Consider the following 19,765-nt stretch of genomic DNA (forward strand, 5'->3'; position numbering starts at 1 on the left):
TGGATTTACCAAATGTTGAGCAATAGAGCAGTTGCCTGAGATGCCTCTACCCGTGAGATTTTGGGGAGGCAGAAAAAAGCAAAGCTAAATTCTTTGGGATTTTCAAACCAATATGAGATTTTGTTTTTATAGTGGGAACATCAAATATTAGATATTTAGGGAGGTAAGTAAAGCCATGTGTATTTGATACCTGATTTTAAATTACATAGATTATTTAAAAATTGTTATTACATGCAATACTTTTTAAAAGGCCTACTTCTGTTTTTATGACAGTGATGTTCTTTATTTTTAAGGGAAGCTAGGAAAGTTAGTAAAACAGTGGTTCCTCCTTTATTCACATTTAATTATTTGGTAGATTTAATATTTTATTATTTTGTGTATCTCTTTTAAAACATTTTACATTATTTTGTTCTATACTGTTTTAAACACAAGCTCGTGGGTTTTGTAACAAATATTACTTAGTTTCTTCTTCTAGTTTTTTGCCCCTGATTAATTATTTAACCAGTATTCATTTGATGCACTTTTTAGATTTTGGGCAAAAACTGTGCAAGTGTTAATAGTTTAAAATATGTTGCCTAACCTATGAAATAGCTAAATAAAACACATACCTTTTTACTCTTCTTAACAATAGTTTATAAAGAAAGGTAATAAAGCATAAAGATATTACTAATAAAATATGTTTTTCCCAAGGTGTGAAATAGTTAAATAAAACAAATCGTTTTATTCTCAACAATTTCTAAAGAAAAGTAATAAAGGTATTACTATCTTTGTTATTTGGAACATTAGGAAGTAAAACTAAAGACTAAGCCTGTGACAAAGGGCAAATTATAATCTTCCTTTATTTAAAAGGAAAAATGAGAAAAGATGAATGTTGAATACAGTTTTGGAAATTTAATGTACAAAATTGTCACACTAGGAGTAATCATTTTTAGAATCTTTCCTTTAAAATAAATCATATAAATATGATCCTTATGGTTCATTACAGAAAAGAAGATCAAATCGACAAATTAAAAGAAAAAAATATGCAGAAGATGCAGAAGGGAAACAATCTGAAGAAGAGGTTAAAGGCTCTATGAAAATAAAAAAGAATTCAGTTCCTTTACCTGGTGAACAGCCTTTACAGTTATTTGTGGTAAGAATTTGGGATTATGACTACAAAATGCTTTAAACCAATATAAATTCTTACAATAAAACCCTCTCATTATCTTTCCTCCTTAAAACCTGCTCCAACTTTTCCTTCTGGATTCCATATTGTAGTTAATAGAACTGTAAGTTATTAAGATCAAAAACCTAGGAATTCATCTTTTTTTTTCCTTTGCTTCTTCGTCCAATTTGTCACTTTATTTTCCACCTCCTAGACATATATTCTTGAAACTCCTCCAAACTCTATTTTATCTGCAGAATGTATCTAAATTACAAGCCTGATCACAGTACTTTTCTACTGAGAACTCCTCTAATAGTTTCCCAAGTCTTACAAAAATAATGATTAGCACAGCATATAAAGCCTTTTGTATGGATATTTTGGCCTTATCTTCTGCTACTTCTCTACAAGTACTCTATCCTCTGGCTTTATGAATGTAGTTGCCCAAATGCCATGTTTTGACACCTCTGTGTCTTTGCGTATGCATTTTCCTCTTTGTATAATTCTTTTAATCTCCCATATCTGGATTGTGAACCAACCACTCATCCGCCAGCTGAGTGATTTCTGACATCTTAGGCAAGTACTTCTCTTCTCCATGCCTGAGCTTCCTAATCTATAAAATGGAGAATATAGTAATAGCTCCCTCATAGTATAGTTGCAAGAATTAAATTAGTTAATATGTGTGAAGTGCTTAGAATAATGACCGGCACATTAAAAAGCAGAATATGTTTACGATGATGATGATGCAGCATGTGATGATTAGGACAATAATAACAATAGTTTCTTTTTCTATTTTTGTATTCCTAACATTTAACATGGTGCCTGGCACATGTGCTAAATAAATGTTTGTTGAATTTTAGTGTATTCATAAACATACAAAGTGGCAACTAAAGGAATATTCAGAATGTGCCATCATATTTTCTTTCTTCCCCTCCATAGGAGAATCCAAGTGAAGAAGATGCTGCAATTGTGGACAAAATATTATCTTCTAGAATTGTAAAAAAGGAAGTAAGTATAGGTACATTACATTTTACACTTTATATTCCATGGCCTGATTAATTATTAAAGTCATAATTATTGATTTTACTTTCTTAGATATCACCTGGAGTGATGATTGATACAGAAGAATTTTTTGTAAAATACAAGAATTAGTAAGTATTTGAGTTAGAAAAATAATAGGAAGCTGTTAATTTAAATATAATTTAATATGTTTAAATATATTAAGTTAATTTATGATATTTAGTCTGCATTTTAAAATGTTTTATTATTTATTATTGCGTGAACTTAAAAATCATTAAAAATGAAGACTATTTGAAAACCTTTCATGTTAAAATTGAATTTTTTCAGAAAATATTAACACCCAAATGTAAGAATCTTTAGAAAATATGCTTTTATAAATTACAGTCATTATTTGTTGTATTTTTATTGTTGAACTTTTCAGAGTTTGTCCAACTTTTTCCTATACGTCAGTGAAAGAAAGTGTTTCAAAGAAAATTACATTGGTTTCAAAACAAGTTAGCTTTCTGATCCTAAGAAAGCTATTACAATCAAGAAGTAAATGATAAATCGTATCTTGTTCCCCTTATGATTGAGCTTACCATTCTATTTCTATGTGGCAAATTGCACACCTTTCGACTACAGTCTTCTTAGGTTGTAGTGATCACAATGGCTTTATTTTAGAAATTATATGGAGTCTATTGACATTAAATGAAATGATGAACTACCTATTTGTAAAGTTGAAGATAATATTTCATATTGGATGCTATGCTTAAAAATAAATCTAAAAAAACCAAAACATGGTTTTCTATATCATTCTAATATATTACTTTTACAAAAATTTTAGCTCCTATCTTCACTGTGAGTGGGCCACAGAACAGCAGCTTTTGAAAGATAAAAGGATCCAGCAGAAAATCAAACGATTCAAATTGAGACAAGCACAAAGAGCACATTTTTTTGCAGACGTAAGAAAAAGAAATTAATGAAACTATTTTGTGTTGAACTCTGAACACGTGCAGTAATATTTATAAAAACTTACTATTCATTTTAATTCTTAGGCTTTCAACTTTGATATTTGAATATAAATGCTAGTTACATATAGTAATTTTCTTTCCCCAATTTTAGCTTGGAAACTAGCTGAAACAGACACTGATAATTCACAGTGGTAGATAACTCTTGTATTTTTAAATTAGTGTGTATTTCAATACTTCGAATTGAATGTGGGTGTGTTAATATCTCAAAGAATTTTATCAGCGAAGTTATTCAAGTAAGGAAATGGTAATGTAGCAAATAAGTGGAAAATAAGATTTTTCAGTGCATGAAATACATTGCGTATTTTCTATACCAGTTTTGTGTGTGTATGATCTTTTAGAATCATTGGAATAATCCATTTACCTATCTAGGCCTCACTAATTAGTTTCATGTCTCTTCCTACTCTAAGATATTTTTCCCTTTTCTTTTAATAGACTTTTTAGAGCAGTTTTAGATTTATCTAAATTTTTTTGACTTTTTAATTTGAAAAATTGTTACACTTTATTTTTAACAATAAAGTTGCAGAAATAGTACAATGAATTTCACATATATTTTAACTAGATTCTTTAAATGTTAACATTTTACTGTGTTTATTTTATCATTCACATTCTTTCTCCCTTTGCCTCTGCCCACCTGCGTCTCTCTCTCTCTGCCTCTATCCCGTGCCTATACATTTTTTTCTAAACCGTTTGAAAGTAAGTTGCACATACTTCAGTATTTATTTTGTAAAAACATTCTCTTACATAATAATAGAACAGTTAACATTGATGTAGTATTATTATCTCATCTACAGACTTTATTCATATTTCACTAATACTTTTATACCAAAAATTGTGCGTGTGTGTTCTGGTCCAGAATCCAACCCAGCGTCACATGTTGCATTTACTTGTCAGGTCTCCTTTAAATCAGTCTTTCTTTGTTTTTCATTACTTGGACATTTTTTAGGAGAATAGGTGGTTATTTTATAGAATGTCCCTAAATTTGGGATTGTCTAATGTTTCCTCAGGATTTAGGTCATGCATTTTTTTAAGAGAATACCGCAGAAATGAATCATTTCAGGAGGTGCATGATACTTGTTTGCCCCATTACTAGTGATGGTAATTTTAATCATTATATTATATTGGTATCTGGCAGGCTTTTCCACCATGAAGTTGCCATTACTGCATTTCCTTTGTAACTATAAAATCGCCTTCAAAAATTTGATGATTCTAATGACCTGTCAGTTTATGGATGATTGGAGGTCCTCAAAAATTTCTCACCTCCTCACTCTGATATAGAAGTTTCTAATGAGCTGAAGATTTTAGAAGTACCTAACTATTAACCTTAATTTTTCATGAACACTAATTTTTCTCACTTGACTCAGGTACAATATAAATTGTAATTATGCAGATTTTCTTAAAATACCACATTACCATTCTGGTGTTAGGCAGTGCTCTTTGTTACCAAGTGTGTCCTATATAAAGACGTGGAAATGATAATATCACTCAGGAAAGGTTTAAGATAGTGAAGAGAACTAAAGGCAGAACCATGGAGTACTACAGCACTTAGAGGTTAAGCAGAAGAGGAAAGGCAGCAAAGATAGCTGAGACAGGCTGTTGAAAGTAAGTCTTTGAGGAATGAGTAGGAATCAGCCAAGCAGACAAGAGAAGGAACAGCAATCTATTCAGAAGAGAGAAGAAGGAGTGTAAAAACATGGAGGTGTGATAGAATGTGGAGTTTGAAAAATATGTGTTTTTGTACTCCTGGAGCATGAAGTCTAGGGTATAGCTGTGTCAAAGCATTAGGAGATGAGGCTGAAGGAAAAAGTAGGATCCTGTTTATCCCCAAAAAACTAATGTGGGGGACGTGATCCCCAAACAGGGTAGTCAGTGAAGGATTTGAAGCAAGGGAGCAATTTGTAAGTTTTATATTTGAGAAAGATCTCTCTGGGGACCATGTGAAATTGAATTAAAAGGAGGTAAGACAGTAGTTGGGGACTAGTTAGGAGATTATTTGTAAAGGTTCAAGTATAAGAAGGCAGTGAGAATGAGGAAGGAAGAACCAATTTGAGTTATAGTTAAAAGTAGAGTGTGTATGAATTGGTGACTTATTAGATGTGGGTGATAAAAAAAAAGAGGGGGAATCTAAAATGACTTCTCCATTTCTGGCTTGTATAACTCGGAGTAGGGCTGGCGGGGTAGGGGTCTGTGTTACCATTAACCTAGTTAGAAAATACAGGAGGAAGAAATACAGAAGAAGGTTGAAGAGTAAATGAGTGCACTTGATTTTGTGGTAGCTCAGATAGGGAGTTTGCATTCAGCTAGGTAAGAGGATCTTGAGCACGGGAACCGTCAGTAGATAGAGTGTTTGATACAGCAGAGATGAGCCTACAGGTGGCGTGATTGTCTTCAACTCTTCGACATGAGGAAAGAGCAAAAGAAAGATACACAGGCTGCTTTTAGGACATTTTTAAAGAGTATATCTTCTCGAGTAACTTACTTGTCTGGAGTACCTCATTTCTTAGTGCTATTTGGTTAGTTTTATTATGTATAACAGGGTGATTCATAATATAGAAAAATATCCTAGATGTCTTTTGGAAATTAAAGTATTCCATTTTTGGGGAAATTCAGTTGAAGTCTAACTTATGTGTTTGTTCTGTAGTGAGTAGCTAGTAAATTTGTCTTTATTTTACTTCTATCTACTTCTTTGTGAAATATCAATTAAGTAACTTTTTAATTTTAGATGGAAGAAGAACCATTTAACCCAGACTATGTTGAAGTAGACAGAGTGTTAGAAGTCTCTTTTTGTGAAGATAAAGATACTGGTGAGGTAAATATTTGGTAAAAATATTTTTTAAGTAAGAAAAACCTAAAACTTTCTAAATGTTAAAACTTACTACCTTTTTAAAGTTAATGACCTAAAAACACTAAAAAATGATTCATTAGTTTTTATCGATGTAAGTTAGTATATTTAAACCATTTCTAATGATTCTCAATTTAAGCTATTTCTTACTATTCTTTTTCAAAATGGTAAAATGAAAAAAATATTTTTTACAGCCTGTCGTTTACTACTTAGTAAAGTGGTGCTCATTACCGTATGAAGATAGTACTTGGGAACTAAAGGAAGATGTAGATCTGGCAAAAATAGAAGAGTTTGAACAATTGCAAGCTTCAAGGCCTGACACAAGGCATTTGGTAAGAACTGTCTACAATCTTAGCACTTCTTTATTCAGCAGGTTTAATGTAATTTTTGAATTTTTAATTTAGTCTTTGGTATACAATTAATACTGTATTTTTAAAATTGCTGCATAGTATCATATGTATGTTAATTTAACTATCTGTCCATTAATGAATATTCCAGTTTTTTGCTGTTCTAAACAATGCTAGATTGAACGTTCGGGCCTTGTACAGCTTTCTGTAAGATAAATCAGAAGTGCAATTGCTTGGTCAGAGCATATGTGCATTTAAAATTATGATAAGTATTTCCTTCCAAATTTCCCTCCAGAAAAGTTGCAAACACTTCTGTCTTATCTTTGAATTTAAAAGTTTCCCACTACTCTTTCTCTCAGGTCATTTATAAAAATATCAAGAATATCAGTTTAAGCTCTAAGTAGAGTTATTAATTCTTTATCAAAGAAAAATCCATACTGTATCCACCTTCTCCTCCTTTTCTATAAACTGGTTATTTCTCCATAACTAGTTCATCTGCTTCCATGGTAACTTTATTTTTAGAAGAACCTTTGTATAGAGTGTTCTTAAAGGCCTACATAAATTAGGTACACTGATTTCTTACTCACTACATGCATAGTTCATCCCTGCTCAAAAAAAAAACTTGAGTAGATTATTGATTTTTCTAGTACAGAAACTGGAATGCTGGAAGGCTATGGCAAGTGGTAATATTGCTAACAATTATATAATTTTTTACTTTCATTTCTTTAAAACATAGGATTATTGTCATGTGAATTTAGTTTTAGGAGCCAACCAATAGAAATGCAAATTGAGGAGACACATTATGATTTTATTAAATGTTTTTGCCTGTCCTCTTTCAAGCATAATTTAGTCATAGGAATTTCTTACTTCACTGAAGAGGGAGTTTCTGCATGAAAAGACAGGAACAAATGAATTAATTGTTCTGTGGAAGAGATTATATTGTTTTTATAATAATTTTTTTCTAGTCTTATTAATTTTTCTTCCAGTAATATCCATAATCTATTACCAAGGGAACAGCAGCTCACCTCCATTCATTTTTAACTTCTAAATGCCTTTCCTTGAACCAGAAAACAAAACTGTTAAGTAGTTCAGAGAGGAGTGGGTCAAGGGATATTGTGAAAAGGGAAAGATTTTCTTTTTGGGATTGGGGGCTATGCCTCAGTGGTTACCTGATCTTTAGCATTATCAAGTAAGCTATTTCTTTAGATCAGTGATTCTCAGTCAGAGGTACATATCAGCATCACTTTGGAACTTTTCAAAAATTAGAGATGCCTGGTCCATATTTCTTGGCTCCAGAAGAATATCTGAGAGTGGACCCCAGGCATATGTTTTTAAAAAGGCTGTCTTGAATATGACTGGGAAAAACCACTGCCTTAGCTACATAGTGTAGTCCTTGGTAAAGGGAGCTTAGCCAGTAGAATTAATCCCCTTAATTAATATAAAATCGATTTGATAGTAGTGCTAGTGTGTCATAGTTGAACAATGTAGGAGGTAAGTGATTTTTTTGCCAGTCTATTATTATTAAATAAAATAGCATATAAAGCATTTTATAAAGTATTTTTTGAGATTCTGGAAATGAAATTTCTTCCTGACTCAGACTAATGAAATATTAATAGTGATTGGATAGCTGAAAAAATTATGGAGAATATGATTTAATATGGAAATTAATCAATACCTAAAATATTATATAGTAATTATTTTAAAGTCCATTGGCTACCACTTAAGAAATATTTTCTTTAGTAAATCCTAATTGCATTTAGCGGCAGCATAGCTTTAATAACCAGCTCTGTTTTTAGTAGCCTATTTTGTTCTTCATTCATAATTACCATACACTGACCCTGAGCATCCTGATAATTTTTAGAGGTGTAATTTTGTTGATTAGTAACAGTATAATATCATTTAAAAGTGGAAGAGAATAGGAAACCTTTTGCTTGTTTCTCAGAAACCTATTTATCCTACTGGCACCTAGACCCTGCTAATTTGGAGCTAGGATAATGTTATTTCTCCACCTATTCAGCAGTCTTCAGAAAGTTTATGTCCAGAATAAATTCATTGCAGAGCTTTTCATTGCTAAGGAAGAAAAATTATATTTGAATAAATATAACTATATATGTAAATGAATAAATTTTTTTACATACAGTGTTATACTTCTAGCTTTATTTTGAAAGAAATACTCTGTACCATGAATATCAAAAGTGGAATAGAGATGTAGGTAGATATAAATATCGGAGAGAAAATTTGATATATATCATCCTTTATAGTTACCTGCCTCCATACTAGTTGCTGCGGTTGAAGCCAGATGAGTCCACGTGAGACCTTTGAGAACTGTTTCTCAGTTTTCTGTAGTCTTGTGGGTCTCATGGATGCAAGCCCTGTTGGCTGTCAAAGCCAGATGTTTTGGGGGCTAATCTCTCAGGTGCAGGTCTTAAAAGTTGAGGTGCCAGATGTGGGCTTCAAACCCTTCACTCCTCAGGGAGAAGTTCAGGGTGGAGAGTTCCCTCCCAATTGTGGATTGCCATGCTGAGGGCTGGATTTATGGAGAGATTGTGTCTCAGCCTCTCCTACCCTTCTCGATGTCAGTTTTTTCTTGTTTGCCCAATGTGAAGGAGTCGCTCAGCTAGTTTTGGGGTTGCTTTCAGAAGAAATTCTTCCATATGTAGCTGTAGATTCAGTGTGTTTGTGGGAGGAGGTAAGTTCCGGATCCTCCTACATTGCTATCTTGAACCAGACCCAGCTACATCATCTTTTGAAACATAGATTTATTGAGGTTGAAGTGACATACAATTTTTAAAACTGCACATATTTAAAGTGTACAATTTTAAGTTTTGACATGTGAAACCATCACCATAATCAAGATAATAAAGTATCCATCACTCCCAAAAGTTTTCTCATGCCCCTTTATAATCCTTTCTTCCCAAATCTTCCTTCCTCATCCCCAGGCAGGTATTATCTTCTTTATGTCTCTATCCGTTATTTTAAATTTTCTATAGTTTTATATAAATATAGACAGTGTATGCTCCTTTTTTGTCTGGCTTGTTTCATGCAGCATAATTATTTTGAGATTCACGTTGTTGCATGTATCGAGAGTTCATTCCTTTTTATTACTGAGTAGTATTCTAATGTAATGTAGTGTTCCACAATTTGTTTATCCATTCACTGTTGATGAATATTTGTATTGGCTATTAGAAATAAAGCTACTGTGAACAGTAGTATACAGGTCTTTGTCTAGGCCTGTGCTTTCATTTCTCTTGAGTAAATACCTGTGAGTAAAATGGCTGGGTCATGTGGTAGTTGTATGTTGAACTTTTTAAGAAGTTGTCACCTTTTGTCCAGTCAGTCATACCATATCACATTCCCAACAGCAGTGTAGAAGAGTTCTAGTTGCTTCACGTCCTCGTCAGCACTTGCTATCCTCAGTCTTTTTAATCTTAGCAATTCTCATACGTGTGTAATGGTATGACATTGTGGTTTTAATTTGCAATTCCTAATGACTAATAATGTTCAGCATCCTTTCATGTGCTTATTTGCCATTAGTACATCTTTGATAAAGTGTCTATTCAAATATTTTGGCCCATTTTTTTATGGGCTTGTTTTTTTTTATTATTATTGAGCTTTAAGAATTGTTTATATAGTCTAGTACAAGTCCTTTATCAGATATATGATTTGCAAATGTTTTCTCCAAGTCTGTGGCTTGTCTTTACATTATCTTAACAGTGTCTTCCAAAGAGCGAAAGTTTCTGATTTTGATGAAGTCCAGTTTATCTGTCTTTTCCTTATGTATCATACTTTTGGTGTTGTATCTAAGAAATCTTTGCATAACCCAAGTTCACAACGATTTTTCTCTTATATTCTTTTCTAGAAATTTTGTGTTTTAGGTAACATTTAGGTCTATGATCCACTTTAAGTTAATTTTGGTATATAGTGCAATGTATGGATCAAAGTTCATTTTTTGTCCATGAATATCTAATTGTTCTAGCACCATTTTTTCAAAAAACTGCTTTTACTCCCCTGAATTGCCTTTCCAACTTTGTCAAAAATCAGTTGACTTAATATATGTGGATGAATTTTGTTCTGTTCATTTCCACTAATCTGGTTTTTATCTTTGCACCAATTCTACACAGTCTTGATTCTGTAACTTTTACAAGTCTTGGAATTGGTCAGTATAAATCCTCCAGCTTTATTCTTCTTTTTCAAAAGTTGTTTTGGATATTTCTGATCTTTTGCATTTCCCTATAGTTTTGGAATCAGCATGTCAATTTCTACGAAACTTTTTGGGATTTTGGTTGGATTATGTGGAATCTATTGTTCAATTTGGGAAGAATTAATGAGTTAACAGTGTTGAGTCTTTAAAACTATGAATATTATAGGTGTTTACATTTATTTAGGTCTTCTTTAATTTCTCTTAGCAGTGTTTTGTAGTTTTAAATATACCAGCCTTACAGAACTTGTATCAGATTTATTCCTAAATATTTTATATTTTGGATGCTATTGTAGGATGGTTTTTAAAAAAAAAATTTATAACTGTTGGAACAATATAGAATACCATTTTCTGTGTACTGATCTTATGCCATGGAACCTTGCTTAAATCACTTCTTAGTTTATCTTTTTGTAGCTTTCACAGTATTTTCTACATAGATCATTTCTAGTATGAATTAAGATAGTTTTACATTTTCCTTTCCAACCTTGGTGTCTTTTATTTCCTTTCCTTGTTTGATTGCATTTGTTAGAACCTGCATTACAGTGTTGAATAGAAGTGGTGACAATGGACATCCTTACCTTTTCCTAATATTAAGAAGAAGCATTCAGTCTTTCACCATTGTGTATATTAGCTTTGGCTTTTCCATAAATACAGATTATCAAATTGAGGAAGTTCCCTTCTATTCAAAATTTGATGAGTTTTTATTAGAATAGATGTTGAATTTTTCACATCCCTTTTCTCTTCTATTGAGATTATCATATTTTTGGTTTTTAGTCTGTTGATGAACATCAATTAATTTTCAAATTTAAACCCACCTTCCATTCCTGGCGAAAACTCCACTTGGTCATGATGTATTACCATTTTTATATATTGTTAGATTCCATTTGCTAAGATTTTGTTATGAATTTTTGCATCTCTGTTCATGAGGGATATTGGTCTGTGGAAATGTCTTTGATTTTGGTATCAGGGCTTCATAGAATGAGTTGGGATATATGCCTTCCTCTTCAATTTCTGGAAGAGTTTGTAGAACTAACGTGGTCTTCTGATGTTTGATATAACTTCACCATAACTCCATAAAATGTTATGCTTCTATGATTATTTTAAAAGCAATGCTTTTACCATGTATGAGATGTATGGAAGATTTTAAAATCTGAAATACATCATTCATTCTTTGTTTTTCCACAAAGGATCGTCCACCCTCTAATATTTGGAAGAAAATAGATCAATCCAGGGACTATAAAAATGGCAATCAACTCAGGGAATATCAACTGGAAGGACTCAACTGGCTCTTGTTCAATTGGTACAATAGGTATGTAGTGTATCTTAACAGAAGAAGAAATTTTAGTGTTTTTTAAATATGTGCCAAAATATGTTAAATAAAATAGGCACTGATGTTGCTATATTATTACTGTCATGAAGTCTTCATTATTGGAAGTGAGGTTATCTCAGGAAGATATGTAAATTATAATTTAGGATTTTGACTACTGTAGCTTCCTTTAAATGTGTACCACTCAGAATAAAAGAAAGTTGATAGGTTGATTAATAACTAAATTTGAAACACCTTTTTTAACATCATAAAACTTCTGCTATGTTACAGAATGTTTTTCAACTTATTGACTTATATTACTGTCTGCCAATAATTGAATCCAGTTAGTAAGGTGTGAGCGGTTACATCTGTAAAAATTAGATAGGTCTCTATTATTTAATCTAAGTCTTCAAAGAAGCAGATTGTCAGCAATTGATAAAGAATACAATATAAAATATGAGAACCAAGTAATGAATTACCCCTTTTTATTATTATTTATTTTCCAAGTTGTTCAAATGCTTTATGGAACATTATCTCACTTTTTTTATTGAGTTGGAAAGATAATTGCAAAAAAAGTAAAAAATGGTACCATGATTGAGAGAGAAGTGTGTACAAAAGAGCAAATGAAGGCACTGTTGTTAGTAATGATAGCAAAATTAGATGACACTTATTCAGAATTGTTTTTCTGTGTTTTTACTTCTCACATGATTCTTCTGAGTTGTAACACTTAGTAATAGCGAGTCATGGGACTCAGTCACATGGAGTTAGGAGGACCTGTTATTCCATGTAGTGCTCTTCCCCCTGGTTTAGATTTTCTAAATATTAATCATCATTTTTCCCAAGAGAACCTTCCGGATAAAATAGTTAACAAAATATTTTTTTACTTTTCTCATCATTTTACTTCATTTCCTACATTGCTTGTTTTAACCTTTCACCACTTTCCTCAAACCTTTTATTACTACCCTACCCCCATCACTCTCTGTATACAACTGCTTCTTAGAGAAGCCTAGGGGCCAGTAGGTGAACTCGTTCAAATTCTTGCCTGCTCTCACACCCAAGCCTACAAATGCTGTCTCCATCCTTAGCTATTCTTACCTCTATCCTCATGTATCAGAAGTTACAAGGTCCCTCCATAGGAACAAGACTAGTGCTACCACCTCAACTCTTGGTAGGCATCTCATCCGGTCTTCTCAGAACCTCACTTCGATCAGTTATCATCCTTTTCTCATATCTTCAAGCCATCTCTTAAGACTAGTGCTGTCCCTTCAGTCTGTGAACAAATTTGGATTTAACTTATCTACAAAAATAAAAAAGAGAAGAATAAATCTTCTCTTGGCTTTCTTTTTCTAGCTACCTTGAGCCTTCTTTGTAACTTCCTAGGCAAATTTCTAGGAAGAGTAGCCTGCACGAGCTCTTCCCATTTCCTCATCTCCAATTCTCTTTAAACCTGTTGTTTGGATTTTGGTTTTGTATAGTCTCTGAAACTCTTAATTTTCCAATTTATGGGATATTTTTCTGCTCTAATTTGCTGTCTCTGCTGCATTGAATAGTAGTTGCTACTCCTTCCTTCCTTAAACTTTTCCCACATTCTCATCCCCAACAGCTTCCGACTTTCTCCTACCTCTCTAGTATCTCTGTTTCTATTCCTTTTAGTAGTCTTTTTTGGTTCTTCTTCCCCTGCCTGCCTTTTCAGTGTTGTTTTTTCTTGCCCATAGTTCTGTCTTTTACTGTCTGCTCATATTACATGTTTGTCCTCCCTACCATACTCTGCACTCCCCTATGCCTTCACTTATCAGTAATATTCTGATGATCTCTAACTTTTGTCTCTAACTAAGGCCTTGAACTCCAAGCCCATATTTCTGCTTGCCTCTTGCTACTTTAATGTCTTTCTCAACAATTCTTTAAACACAACAGATCAAAATTAGCCTTATCATTTACTGTTTCCTCCATACCAGCTTGTTCTTCCTCCATATTTTGCATCTCAGTTAAGAATAACACAATTCATTTAGTCACCCAAACTGAAATCTTGCTGTCATTCTACACCCCATATATCTAGTTGGTCACTAGGTCCAAATCATTTTAACTCATAATTAACTTTGCAATCAGTTCTCTTTTCTTAGTCCCTCCTCCCTTAGTCCCAGTGTCCACCCATTCTTTCCTGCATCCTTGCGATATTTTCCAAATTAGTGCCCCAACTTCTAGTTACCTCACATTCTAATATTCACAGTAGCACCAGAGTAAACTTCAAAATACAAACCTAATCTCATCAGGTTTCTTTAAATTATCAGTGGCTCCTATTGCCTAATAGAATGATGTCTATCCTTCTTTCTTTATGACCCCTGCTTATCTTACTAATATCCTCTCCCTTTACCCTTCCCTCAAAACCATATTAAACAACTCGTGGTCTCCCAGTTGGTCATGTTCTTTACACTTCTACTCCTTTGCTGTGGCCCCTGGCAAAATCCTACTCATTCCTGACCTCCTTTCTGAGGAGGTCTTCTCTTCTCTGATCTCTTCTAGCCAGAGTTGGACACTTAGTCTCTGAGCTTCCATTATAACCTTAGTACTGATAATTCTTAACTGGCCAGATGTCATAATCATCTGTGGGGCGTTTTTTAAAAATTACAACTGCTTTTATGCTTTCATCCAACATGTATGAACACATTGAATGAGAATGTATACAGGAGGCCCTGGGTATCTGTATTTCTTTCAAACTTTGTAGGCTTTTCCAATGCACAGCCAGAGTTGAAAACTAGTGCTTTATTTGTGCTTCTTTGCTAGCACATTGTGTGACTATTTATTTACTTGCATGTCTACTTCTCTAATAGATAGAAGCCCCTAGAAGGCAGAGAACATGTTCTATTTCTTTTGTATCCCATCTTCTCATACTGTCCTGAGGTATAGAAGGTATTTAATAAATGCTTCCTGAATAAATAATATATTTAGTTTGCCTTGCTCTTGCCATTTCACTCTTTAAAAAAAAATCAAACATCTAACAAGTGGTACCTTTATTTTGGAACTACAAAAGCTGTAGTTTTCCCTTTGTAGGATTATAATAAAATTCTAATATTTAGCCTAGTCTGCACTTTCGAAACTTTTACATTTTTATAAATGCAAGTATTTTAACTTTGGTTTTGTATATTTATCTTTAAAAACATTGTAGTATACAGAAAAACCCAATGTATACATGGATAATATATTTGTTTATTTCAGACGAAACTGCATTTTAGCAGATGAAATGGGTCTTGGCAAAACCATTCAATCAATTACATTCCTCTATGAAATCCTTCTGACTGGTATAAGAGGACCTTTCCTGATTATTGCTCCACTTTCTACTATTGCAAACTGGGAGAGAGAATTTCGTACATGGACTGATATTAATGTTGTGGTTTATCATGGGAGCCTGATTAGCAGACAGATGATACAGCAATATGAGATGTACTTCAGGGACTCGCAGGTGTGTTACTGGTGATTTTGTCTGTTGTTTGAAAGGTCAGGTTTGAAAAAGCTAAATAAGCATGACATTAATTATTTTCAAATTTAGGATAGATTTTAATTGCCTACTTAGATCTTACTTCAGTCTCTTTATTCCTCATATTCATTTTATAGTAAATTTTAGTAGCTGAAGAGAGCAGTGACAAAAGTAGTCAGATTCATGCTCTAGTTTACTATAAAGAAGAATGCTGATTTATACTAATGTACAAATTTGATTGTAGCCGTAAATTTTCAACTAGAATAATTGTTTTATTAATTGTTTTTAAATATACATTAAATTTATTTTTAGAATATAACTGTCTCTTTGAATATCCTCCAGTTTTTTTTCCTCTATTTTTAAAATTTAAATCTTCAGTGAACACCATGGGTTTAAATGCCTATTGAGGTAAAACCATAAGTTCTCTTTTGTATTCAGTGAATTTTGATTGTAGACATTTTTAAAAATTTGGTTTGTTTTATATACAGATACAAGCATACATCTGTATATCTTTTTCCCCTTTGGATTGGTTATTCCAGTACTCAGGTGATTTGATGGTTTTCTTTTCCTTATATCCTAGGGGCACATTTTCCGTGTTACTCTGTCACCTTACTCTTTAGGAAGAAATTTTTTATTTTTCTGCTAAATACACAGATCGTAAAATTAAGAGATGACATTTTAAGAATTTTCTAGCAAAAAGACTAGAAAACATGACATCCCAAGTTGCAGTTTTGAATGATAATATGACTTTTATTAGAGTAAAAATTTTTAAAAATAACACACACCAAAATTCACATAAAAACTGTACTTTTTAACTGGAAAAGATTTATTGCCGGGCACTCTATTTTATTTTTCTTTCACCAGCCCCTCTGTTTTATAAAGATTATTATAACATATGGCGAGGTCATGTGATGTGATATAGGTTGAAGTAAAGAAATATGCATAGCCTTCTACTTTTGCCTCCCAATTATAACTGATTTTCTACGTATTTGATGCTGAAAATAAATGAATTAACCAATTTTGTTCCTTTAATTTCATTTTCCCCTCCTGTTTCTATGGTTGAAACAATTACATTTCTGTGAAATCAACCATCTCTGTAATCCCTTAATTATTCCTCAGTTCTATTGAAAACTATCATCTAGGCACTTTTGGATCCTATGACGTCTTAATTAGGTTGTAGTTTGATTTCCTTCCATAGTCTTATTCTTAGTCATACATTTGTAGAATTTAAGAGCTGTGTAGTATCATAAATATGACAGTTCAATCTCATTTTTTACAGAAGGTACAATTAAAATATTGGGAGTTTCAGAGATTTTTGACAAGGTTACAGCTTCAATATATGTCTTATGGGTTTTGTATAAATATGATAGCCAAAAAGCTGAAAGATTCTTGATGTGTTCTGGACTGAAGAGTATATATTAAATATTAAATTTTTATGGTAAATTTTATACATTCTAGAAGATTTTCTGAAGGGTTTAAAATTTGAAAAGATAAAGATGTCTCATGTAATGAGATAAACAGATCTGTACTTCAAATATGGAAATAACCTTCAGAGTTAACTCTTTAAAATATATTTTAATATAAATTTATTGAATATTTAACTTCCACCTTTTTCAGGTTATTAAATAGCTTGAAATCACAATAGCAGTAAAATTATGCTAATATTTGCTAAATTGCCCTGAAAAAAGTAACAGATAATAACATTAATAATCACATTTATTGAGTATTTATCATGTGCCAGGCATTATGCTAAACACTTTAGATATTGTATTTCACTTAATCTTTGTAATGCCAGCCTTGTCAATAGGTAATAATATGATCCCTATTTACAAAGGAGGAGGTATAAAGAAGTTTTGTAATTTCCCCCAAAATCAAAGAGCAAAACTGGGACTAATAATCCCAGGTCAATTAGATTAGAAAAGTCATTGTTCTTAAACACTATGATATCAGCTTAACTCAAAGCATCATATTCCAGGCTTTTAGAGCATTATAAAAACCAAGACTTATACTTCATACCAATTTTAATAATATTCTACTGAATCTATTGTTCACCTTAATGGCTGGTATATACAATCAAGATGAATTAATCTAAGTTAATAGGAATTCAAATCTAAATCAGAACACATAAAGTTTCTTAACCCTTCATTTCTCCTAATCCTAATAGTTTACAGTTTTCAATCCTGTTTAAACATTCTCTTCACTTGGATTCCAGGACTTTGTACTGTCGCATATCACCACCTACTCCTGAAGCCCCCTTTACTGGTTCCTTCTCATCTTCCCTGTATCTAAACTTGGGGTGACCCAGGGCTCAGTCTTCAGATTCTTTTATATCCATACTCATTCCGTCAGAGATTTCATTCACTTGCACAACTTAAGTACCATCAATACCGCTGAACACTCCTAAATCTATATCTCCAATTCTAACCTCGTTCCTACATTCCAGAGTCATATCCAAATGCCTACTCAACTACTTCACTTGGATATCTAATAGATGTCTCAAACATAACATGTACACAACTAAAATCCTGAATTTCCTCTTTGTAGTAAATAGCAACTCCAACTTCTAGTTGTTAGCAAGCTAAACATTTTAGCATCAAATTTGAATCCTCTCTTAATCTCACTCCATACCTATCCATTACCAAATCCTGTTGGCTCTACCTTCAAAATATATCCAGAACTGAGCACTTCTCATGACCTCCAGTGATGATCTCTTGCCTGGATTGCTATGACAGCCTCTTAATTGGTCTCTGTGATCTCTCCTTGGCCACTTTCAGACTATTTTTACCACAGCAGCCAAAGGGACTCTTAAAATATTTGTCAAATCGTGACACTTCTTGTCTCAAAACACCCCAGTCACTTCTTGCTCAGAGTAACTGCCAAAGCCTTTACCACGCTTTGAAGTGCTTAGACAGCCTCATCCCCTCCAGACTCACTGGATTTCAATCACCCTGGCTTTCTTGCTATTATTTGAATATTGCCAAAGATACTCCCGAATTAGAGCCTTCACACTTGCTGCTTCTGCCAAGAATGCTTTCTCCTCTAGCTCTCTAGATATCAACATGGCTTTCTCCCTCATCTTCAGGACTTTGCTCAAATGTAACTTCTCACTAATGACCTCCCACCTACTGTCTATAAAATTGCAGTGGTCACCTTTGACCCTATATTTCCTATTCCGCATCCCCGTTTGTATTTTATTCCACAACCCTTATCACTTTCTAACTTCCTTTGTCAAAAAATAAGTATTTTTTTGTTGTTAATGGCTCTTTCCTGCATTTGAATCATTAAAATGTTCTACTTGGATGATTATTTTTGTCTATTTTGATTACTGCTGTATCTCCAACACCTAGAACAGTGTCTGGCACATAGAAACTCAATAAATATTTGCTGAATAAATGACTTTAGTGGCTAAATTTGATATTAAATGTTTATTTGCCATTATATGTTGACTCATGAATATAAGTGATAAACATTACTGAGATTTCTTTGGACAGATTTTGTAATGACCATTTCTTTCTTGACCTAAAGTTGTTATTACAACTCTTAAAAATTATAAAACATTTTATCAAGGAATTCTTATTTGGATGTAATTATAAATATTATATAATTGTGTTGGCATAATTTTTAGCAACATTATTGAAAACAGCGATCTAATACAGTTTTAATACTAAAACTCCTCATTTAAAGGGAGTGTCTACGTATATATTTAAGTGGAAAATGTTTTATAGCAGTTGTTGTTAGATATATTTTTATGCTGTTTGACAGGAATTAAAGATTGTGATCAAGAAATTCTAGCAAATTATTGTATTTGATAATAAATTTCTAGGGACGTATCATTCGAGGAGCTTACCGATTCCAAGCCATCATCACTACTTTTGAAATGATTCTTGGAGGCTGTGGAGAGCTTAATGCAATTGAATGGCGATGTGTGATTATTGATGAAGCACATAGGTTAAAAAATAAAAATTGTAAACTTTTAGAAGGTCTGAAACTCATGAATTTGGTAAGTAACAGCATTATTATGATTTAATTCAGGTTCTTAGCTCATAGTAAAAGGTCACATAGAGTCAGAGCTAATGCTAAAAACATGCCTTTTTAAATTTTAGAGTATAGATATATCTGATTTCTATCTGTGATAATTGATTTTAATTAATATGGAAAAAAAACTTTTGTTTTCTAAGACTTAACATTTTTTAGCTCTTTCCTCCAAAAAGCTTTAGTGATTAACTTCTAGAATTGGGAGAAACCTCTGTAGACTGTACCACTGAAAAGAAAACAAGGCCAGAAGTTCTTTAATAAAAAGCCCTTTCACCAAAGTTATAATATTCAGGTCATTTATGATAGAGGGATAAAGTTCCTACAGAATTCTACATGCTTAGCATATGTTGTTTATAATTAATAAATGGGATTTTTAAGTCTTCTTCTTCTTAGTGTG

The 19,765-nt window shown here is 32.7% G+C and overlaps 1 protein-coding gene across 11 annotated transcripts in view; it reads left to right on the forward strand.

Annotated features, from left to right (window-relative positions):
* CHD9 (chromodomain helicase DNA binding protein 9) overlaps positions 1 to 19,765 on the forward strand; it is a 228,453-nt gene that overhangs the window by 145,412 nt on the left and 63,276 nt on the right. For all 11 annotated transcript variants that reach the window (XM_046684201.1, XM_046684200.1, XM_046684199.1 and 8 more), the window contains 9 exons: positions 986 to 1,132; positions 2,081 to 2,149; positions 2,237 to 2,292; positions 2,985 to 3,102; positions 5,891 to 5,977; positions 6,205 to 6,342; positions 11,743 to 11,864; positions 15,075 to 15,318; positions 19,157 to 19,333. In XM_046684201.1, coding sequence (XP_046540157.1) covers positions 986 to 1,132; positions 2,081 to 2,149; positions 2,237 to 2,292; positions 2,985 to 3,102; positions 5,891 to 5,977; positions 6,205 to 6,342; positions 11,743 to 11,864; positions 15,075 to 15,318; positions 19,157 to 19,333 — 1,158 coding nt within the window. The remainder of the gene's footprint in view (positions 1 to 985; positions 1,133 to 2,080; positions 2,150 to 2,236; positions 2,293 to 2,984; positions 3,103 to 5,890; positions 5,978 to 6,204; positions 6,343 to 11,742; positions 11,865 to 15,074; positions 15,319 to 19,156; positions 19,334 to 19,765) is intronic.

Source organism: Equus quagga, chromosome 13 (genome assembly GCF_021613505.1).
Source record: "Equus quagga isolate Etosha38 chromosome 13, UCLA_HA_Equagga_1.0, whole genome shotgun sequence".
NCBI lineage: Eukaryota > Metazoa > Chordata > Mammalia > Perissodactyla > Equidae > Equus > Equus quagga.